The sequence below is a fragment of the Laetiporus sulphureus genome, assembly GCF_001632365.1.
Source record: "Laetiporus sulphureus 93-53 unplaced genomic scaffold LAESUscaffold_1, whole genome shotgun sequence".
NCBI classification, from domain to species: Eukaryota; Fungi; Basidiomycota; class Agaricomycetes; order Polyporales; family Laetiporaceae; genus Laetiporus; species Laetiporus sulphureus.
The window spans coordinates 2,143,230-2,150,789 of record NW_024468510.1 but is presented as its reverse complement, the minus strand read 5'-3'; the positions used below and the strand labels follow the sequence as shown (position 1 = coordinate 2,150,789).

The window sequence follows — 7,560 nt, the reverse complement described above, 5'->3', positions numbered from 1 at the left end:
ACTAGTGCATGGACTGCAATGAGTGCATCGTCGCGCATTACGATCTGAAGCCGCCAGACAAGCCTGTTTTTAGCATGTCCGGGAACATTCTCACGATCTATGAGGCGTACGTTGGGCTCGCTGTTGGTACGTGCTCTTCGGTGATGATCGATGACCTCTCGCGTGACGTTAACATGTATTTGCTTGTTCGCTTCATCCAGAGATCCTCGCATCTCTCACAATCATGCGCCATATCGAAGCACAAAAGCTCTGAGCGTGATTTGGCTTGCGAACAGAATTCCGATATGTACAATGTTAGGGTGCTTGATCTGGTTCAAAATAGGCTGCCTCTCGGAACAGTGTGATTGATAATACAATCCCGCGGGGAGGTCAAACAGTGGTGTACCATAGCGGCCTTAGGTTGTCTACCGAACTCATTGCTTCGTAATTATATGACAATGGCTGTCATTGTAGTACATACCCTGATACCATAGCTGTGCTCTTACACATACTTATGCATATATTCACGAACAACACTCTCTGCGTGAGCTCGCGAAGCCCACCAGTCTGGTCATAGATGTGCTTTTCTGATGAGCCTCTTTCATGCTGCTATCCTAACGCCATGAACGGGCATGAACATAGCTTAAAACGACACTTAAGTGATCTAATGTAGGCCACAGGGAATGGAAGGTGAGTGCCAAAACCTCAAGTGAAATCATCATCCTGGCCCATGGCATTGATCGCAAAATTATTGAGAATAATCAGCATAACCATTGGCTGGATACTGTCCAGGATGCTGTACCACACCACACTGAGCTGCACCCAAGTGTGATCAAAATACGAGATTGACTCACTAGCAGCGAAGATCGCCACGCAACGCTATGGCAAACCGAGACCTGCAGACAGGGCATTCAAGCCACCAGCTACGCCATACTAGTTAGAAGGTAAGTGACCTCCTTAAAGCTTTCAAGGCCGCCTGTCCAAATGATAATCGGCGCGGACACATCACACTAGACAGCTCGTCGAAGTGCCTTCCATCCCAGATAACCCATAGAAGTATTGCACAATCGACCGCTCGGCTTTGACTACCCAGCTTTCTCTCTGCCGACACCGCCAGGATGAAGCCACCACCGTGTGCCGTCTGCACTCAGCTCCTCGACCGAACATCATAGGTGATTCGAGATCCACAGACATACGACCTATTGGCGTACCGTGCACGCTGCATCATCCCGAGCGAAGTGCCTTCTTTGCTGTGAGGCACCCGCTACTCGTAGCAAATAGGACCTTTTTTTTGCTCCTTCGCCGCGAATAATACACCACGTGAAGTCGCTTTCGCAAGCAAATCACCGAGAGACGAATAGATGGTGATCTACTCGCAGACTCGCTCGCCGCTCTTTTCTGGGCGTTCGTCATCAATGCCCATTCGAGCTCTCTGGTTTCCGTCTCTCAATCCATCGCGAAAGCTAGCACAATCACGATTGCCACGACTATATTTCGTCCAACGTTTATATCGGCGGCCGATGGAATAATCGTCAGCGTTGCAGGGATGAGGTGCAGGACAGCACGTCGAGGTTTCAGAGATCCCGGCGCGTCGCACTGACTATGGCGTCGTTTGTTGTTGGTAGCATGCAAGCAGAGTGGTCGCGCCTCGTGAAAGAGACGTAGCAGAGGACGTAGCACGTAGTGACTAGCACGGCCAAGCTCCATGTAGGACTACAACGCGTGCCACTGGTATTCAAAAGAGCCAGTCAATGTATAGCGCGGATGATAGATGACATCAGTACACTACTGCTGCAGACCGGACCAACAACCTGACCCTACAGAGCAGCGCTCACGAACAGCCTAAGCGTACAAACGCTTGGTATACCTGGAGGTGCGTGTCGATCAGCCACTATTCAATGCCGAGGGAAGACCAGAATACGTACGAATGCAGCCCATGCACCCCACCCTCGACCTGCGCGCTCGCCGTGCGCAGCTCGAACCGCACCCGGCCCGCCTTCACACCCTCCTGCAGTTCCGCCACGCTGCGCACACCGATGTCCTGCAACGAGTGCTGCACGCCCGTGTATAGATACGGCAGGAACTGCCTCACCGAGCCCTTGTCCTGCACGTCACCCGACACGCCCTGCGCCACCTTCACCGCCGACGACTCGGAGAAGTACCGCGAGGTCGCCGCGTTCTCATGCGTCGTATTCTTCTTCTTCGACACCCCGTTCGTCAGTGCGCCCTTCATCTGACTCGTCGGGCCTGGCTTGCCCTGCTCCATCGCCTCCTACGGGTTTGTTAGTGTATGCGCAGCCTGATCATGACATGTGACGCGCACAATACTGCCCATGCCGCGGTACGCCTTGACGCGCTTGCCCTCATGGTAGAAGTACTCGCCCGGCGCCTCCGTCGTACCTGCCAGCAACCCGCCCATCATGACCGCACCCGCACCAAGCGCCAGCGCCTTGACGATATGACCGACGTTCTGGATGCCGCCGTCCGCAATGACCGGCACTCCAAACTTGCTCGCGAACTCCGCCACTGCGTACACGGCCGTCGCCTGCGGACGCCCGACTGCCATCACTTCCTGAGTGATGCAGATCGAGCCCGAGCCCATGCCCACCCGTAGTCCGTCCGCGCCTGCTGCGATCAGGCTCGCTGCCTGCTCTCGGGTGACAACATTGCCCGCAATCACTTCCAGCTTCGGGTACGTTGCCTTAATCCAGTGGATCATGTCGATCTGGAAGACCGAGTTGCCCTGCGACGAGTCGATAAAGACAATGTCGAGCCCAGCGTCGACGAGCAGCGCAAGCCGCTCCCGGTCTGCGGGACGTGTGCCGACTGCTGCTGCGGCGTACAGCTGCTTGCTCGACGGCAATTTCGACGCGAGTGGGTAGTTTTGGTTCTTGAGCAGATCAGAACGGGAGAGCAGCGACGTGAGCCGGCCATCTTGGTCCACAATAGGCAGCTTGCCCTTCTTCGAATCACGCAGGATATTGTTTGCCTCCTCGAGTGTGACGCCTTCAGGTGCAGTGATAAGGTCGGTCGTCATCACTTCCGACAACGGCGTCAAAGGACTGCGGAACTGGATGTCGCGGTTCGTGACGATGCCAAGCAACTTGCCGCCAAGCGCGCCGGTATCTGAACACGATATTAATATCAGTAAAGGACAATGATGGACGAGTCAGCGACGTATCAGAAAGCCATATATGTAAGACTCCGCACATCACACGTGAAAACATGTTACTCGGAAGAACGAAGGTATGGAAATGACATCTCATCACAATGCATGCGCCATGCGCGATGCGTAAGGGGGCGCGGCCTGCAACTCACCTGTGATGGGTATACCAGCAAAGCCCAGCCGCTCCTTCACGTCCAGGACGTGCTCAACTCGGTGCGAGGGAGTCAGGACAACGGGGTCGGTGATGAAACCGTTCTCGTGGCGCTTCACCTTGCGCACCATCGCCGCCTGCTCTTCCGCAGACTGGTTGTGGTGAATGACACCGATACCACCCAGGAGCTGTGATGACATGACAGTCGGACACGTTGCGGGTCGGGAGGGTCGGGTGCGCTCACCGCCATAGCAATTGCCATGTCGCCCTCCGTGACTGTGTCCATGGGACTGCTCAAAAATGGCGTCTTGAGAACGACATTACGCGTAATATGGCTCTCGGTGACAACTTGATTGGCGGCGAAGTCGATCTTGCCGGGGAGCAGGAGGATATCGTTGTACGTCAGTCCGCCGTGGACCTTCGAGTTCATAAGCTCGTCGACAGCGAGGCCATCGGAGTGGTCGTAAGTTTTGAGGTGCTCGAGAGCGGTGGAGGAGTCGAGGAAGGATTGGGTGTGCATGGTCGGGTGGGGAGGTGGTGGGCAGGAGGAGGATTGCCAGCAGGCGCTTATGCGAGCGCGGATTTTTTGTTGCTTCGCCCACTGTGGGCGCTAAGCAAGCGGCATGTCTAGATCATGTGCACGCGTACCTTCCGCATATGGGCCATGTTCCGGACCGCTGTATATGTTTCAGCCACAGCAAACATTTCGAGCAGCATATATCCTGTATGTAGTCACACAGTGGTACTTCGTCCGGTTAGAATGAAAATTACGTGTCATCATGAGCTGCTGCAGCATACGCGTGATTCTGGCTTTGAAGTTCGTCCCGCAGACTCACCGTGTGGTCCCAGATTGTTGCATGAAAGCAGCCAACCATCCACTATGAAAGTTGTACGACTCTGCATGAAGGGAAAATGTGGATAACACACTGTGAGCACGCCGTCATCGTACAATCGAAGAATGCAAGGGCGAGATATTGCTCATGAGCACGGCAATACCGCACAAGATGTAAACATACTGCACAGCATGGCGAGAAGAGTTACTGGTAAGTGGGATTTAGGATTTATGCCAAGAATCGATGCAGAGTAGATGAGAGACTGATCTTGTCCTCGAGTGCAGCAGAGACAAAAATGGAAAGAGTCATGCAATTTCAGACACCGTAGGCTGAATCGACACAGTCACATATACATGTGCGGGTGGAAAGGTTCCTGTTCAGTACACATGGGCCCACCCTAGAGATGACTTGACATTGAGAAATGGGTGTCATAACAGCAGTCAACGTGGAGGGCTCGCGCCGAAGGATGAGATAGTACCTTGTTCTCGAACACTCAGGACGCGCGAGCGCATATATGTTCCGGTCAACCCCTCGGTTCGCAATGAATGTTGCCCATCCGATGTTGGCCAGAAGTACTCGCACCCGGATCGCTAGCGGACAAGCGGATCCAAGGGTTGTCGCAATCCAGGAATCTCGAACATCACGGAGGGGTTGATCTACTGGATACTTTTCAGAGCAACACTCACCGAGTCAGCGCATTGCACGTCGTCCTCCGGCTCGTTTCAAGTTAAATAGCGCAAATCCGAGAAGAACGCATGCAATGAGGGTCGATAGCCGTCTATCACCGTCCATGGGACTTTGACTGCCATGCGGCGCTCGCCAGGCGTGGATTCGCGATTATAGCTGGCAGATGTCAGAGCCTTAGAATCGACTTTGAGCTGCACAGAACACCACTTGGCTCAGAAGAACGAGAGAAACGCCGCGCGAGGAATTGGATATAGTATCAGATTCATCACGTTCTTGCCGAGCGCGCCAGACAAGGATATCCGGTGTTTGCGGGAGTTTGAAGGAACTGTGAGTCTCGTCTGCACACGGTCAACGTACCGACTCCTACCGACTCGCGCGTCTGCGACAATCATGAGTTCTAAGCGTCATTCTTCCTTCTTCGCGCCTCTTCCTCATCTGAAACCAGAGCGTCAGGCGATCCCGCTCCCAGGCCAAGGGCTGATCTCCATGGAACGTTCCTAATATTCACATTGCAATTGCGGGATTCGTCAAATCTATCAGAACACGCACATGCACGCGTATAGACCGGGGTATTTGCTCCCGAAAGGTCAGCGTCACTGACAGCGCTACATCATGCATCATCGATCATAATATATAGCCTTGACAGACGTCCCCTTCTCCGAGGCCCCTCGCTCTCTCCTCACCATCCCAACTTTTAACTCGCACCATGCGTCTATCTCGTCTCTTCCTGCTCGCCGGTGCCCTGGGCGCGTTCGCAGCCGACGCCAATCTCGAGGTGTCCTTCCGCCCACAAGACCTCCCAAAGAAGGTGGCACACTGCAAGGCCCTCAACCGCGCCACGCACAGGCTGAAGGACATCGACATCCGTAAGCACCGATGACTGCTTAATGCACGTATCGCGCCTTGAGGCTGCTGCGTTCGATGCTCTCACAGACTATGTGGACGTCAACCCCGAGGCGGGACGCACGCTGCTCATGGTGCATGGGTGGCCCAGTCTTTGGCATAGCTGGAAGTATCAGGTCGAGGAGTTCAAGGTGCGTGTGCTTCCGTCGTTTCTTGGCTGGCTAGACTGCCTGTAAGCGACGGTGACCTCGGATGATCGAGCCGCTCGCTTACTCTCCGATCGGATTGTTGGGACATATCAAATAGGACGTTGTGGCTGAATGCACCGTTCGTGCTGGTAGTGAACATAGCAAACAGATCGCGCACGAAAACGCATCCCATGTTGAATCTTTATGGCTACGCTTTACAACACACCACTGCGCGATAACTGATCTGCATCGCAGAACGACTCGCGCCTCATCATCCCCGACCTACGCGGCTTCGGCGAGTCGACTCATCCCGACGACGTCAAGTCCTCCGGCACCTGGTACGACATCGTCAAAGACCTTCTCTGCGTCCTAGAAGACGCGGGCGTCGACAATGCCATCTGCGTTGGGTCAGTCACTCCTTCGCTCTACGTCCATGCCTATTCACTGCGCATATAGCCACGATTGGGGCACCCAGCTTTGTTATCAAGCCGCGCGCCAGCGCCCCGACATCGTCAGCGCGGTGCTTGGCGCTGCCATCCCATACATCCCGTTCTCGGGCGACTTCCAGCCGACGAGCGCGCTCGTGCCGCACTTTCCGCGGCTCGCGTACCAGGTGTTCCTCGGCGAGACGCCCGAGCTGGCCGCCGCGGAGCTGGACACGGACGTCCGCCGCACGCTGCGCGGGACGCTGCGGACAGTGGCGAGCCCGACGCCGGAGACGTTCTTGACGAGCGAGAGGTCGTTTATGGGCGCGTGGGCGGACGTGGCCGAGGTGAGTCGGTGAGTGTGCGGGCGTGTGGTGGGGCTGAACGGTGTTGTTGCAGATTCCGCCCATCCCGTTCTTCACGAGCGAGGAGGAGGATTACTGGGTTGAGCAGTACGGCATCCAAGGATTTGACAACAGTACGTGCATTATTATCTGGACATCGACGAGAGCTCACCGTTCTCAAACGCGCAGCTTTGTATTTCTACACTCCTGCTGTATGTATCGTCACTCACCTCACGGCATTCTACTGAGAGAGGGCCGAACTCGCAGAACCAAAAACGATCGTGGGAGTTCATTCACGCCCAGCTCAACTTTACGATTCCACAGCCGGTGCTGTCCATCCTGCCGAACAAGGCGAGTGTCTGTCGCTCACCTTGTCCGACTAACTCTTACCTTGGCTTCGCCTTGACCAGGACCCCGTCGCAGACTGGGAAGGCACTGCGAAGCTCATGCACAGCGCAGACTACATCCCGAACCTCACCACGCATGTGAGTTCTATGTGCGGTGACTTGTGCTGAAGCACCGTTCTTGACGACGCGTGCCATGATTCAGATCATTGAGGGCGCACACTGGCTGCAGCTCGAGAACCCGACGGTTTTCAACCGCATCGCACGACAGTGGCTCGATGGCCTGTCGCTGAAGGAGACGGTCACCGAGGAGGCAGAGAAGACGGAGGAGAGCCGCAAACGGCCTGCGGACGAGCTGTGAGTAGTGCGACGGGTGCTGGATACCTTGTGCGGGCCTCTAGGATACGACATGCGAGGCGAGCTCAGCAGTCGGTCGCATCTCGCGTGGCAGTTGAGGTCTGCGTCGTGGATATGCATTGATCAACGTCTCTCCTGGGATATCTTTGATGTGTAAATACATAATGAAGCTTTCGTTACCCAACTCGGCAGTTAGCGTAATTAACTGTGTGTTATCCTGACACGATGTCGCTTACATGCTCG

General features: G+C 55.1%; 3 protein-coding genes across 3 annotated transcripts; 2 read left to right on the top strand and 1 right to left on the bottom strand.

The window, feature by feature from the left end:
* Window positions 1-8: 8 nt before the first annotated feature.
* LAESUDRAFT_754268 (uncharacterized protein) lies at window positions 9-253 on the top strand (the record flags this gene model as incomplete). Its single annotated transcript, XM_040911864.1, has 2 exons — window positions 9-126; window positions 201-253. The coding sequence occupies 2 exons, from the start codon at window positions 9-11 to the stop codon at window positions 251-253; spliced, it is 171 nt and encodes a 56-aa protein (XP_040770790.1).
* Window positions 254-1,753: 1,500 nt separating this feature from the next.
* On the bottom strand, window positions 1,754-3,764 carry LAESUDRAFT_719635 (IMP dehydrogenase). Its single transcript, XM_040907669.1, has 4 exons — window positions 3,298-3,764; window positions 2,303-3,105; window positions 1,905-2,251; window positions 1,754-1,846 (listed from the first exon to the last, which is right to left on the bottom strand). The coding sequence occupies exons 1-4, from the start codon at window positions 3,494-3,496 to the stop codon at window positions 1,822-1,824; spliced, it is 1,374 nt and encodes a 457-aa protein (XP_040770789.1). The 5' UTR covers window positions 3,497-3,764; the 3' UTR covers window positions 1,754-1,821.
* A 1,483-nt stretch (window positions 3,765-5,247) lies between these two features.
* LAESUDRAFT_669739 (alpha/beta-hydrolase) lies at window positions 5,248-7,516 on the top strand. Its single transcript, XM_040905411.1, has 10 exons — window positions 5,248-5,402; window positions 5,463-5,682; window positions 5,750-5,850; window positions 6,103-6,254; window positions 6,304-6,619; window positions 6,672-6,750; window positions 6,806-6,828; window positions 6,884-6,973; window positions 7,027-7,101; window positions 7,166-7,516. Exons 2-10 carry the CDS (start codon window positions 5,523-5,525, stop codon window positions 7,319-7,321), a joined length of 1,152 nt encoding a protein of 383 aa, XP_040770788.1. The 5' UTR covers window positions 5,248-5,402; window positions 5,463-5,522; the 3' UTR covers window positions 7,322-7,516.
* Window positions 7,517-7,560: the final 44 nt, after the last annotated feature.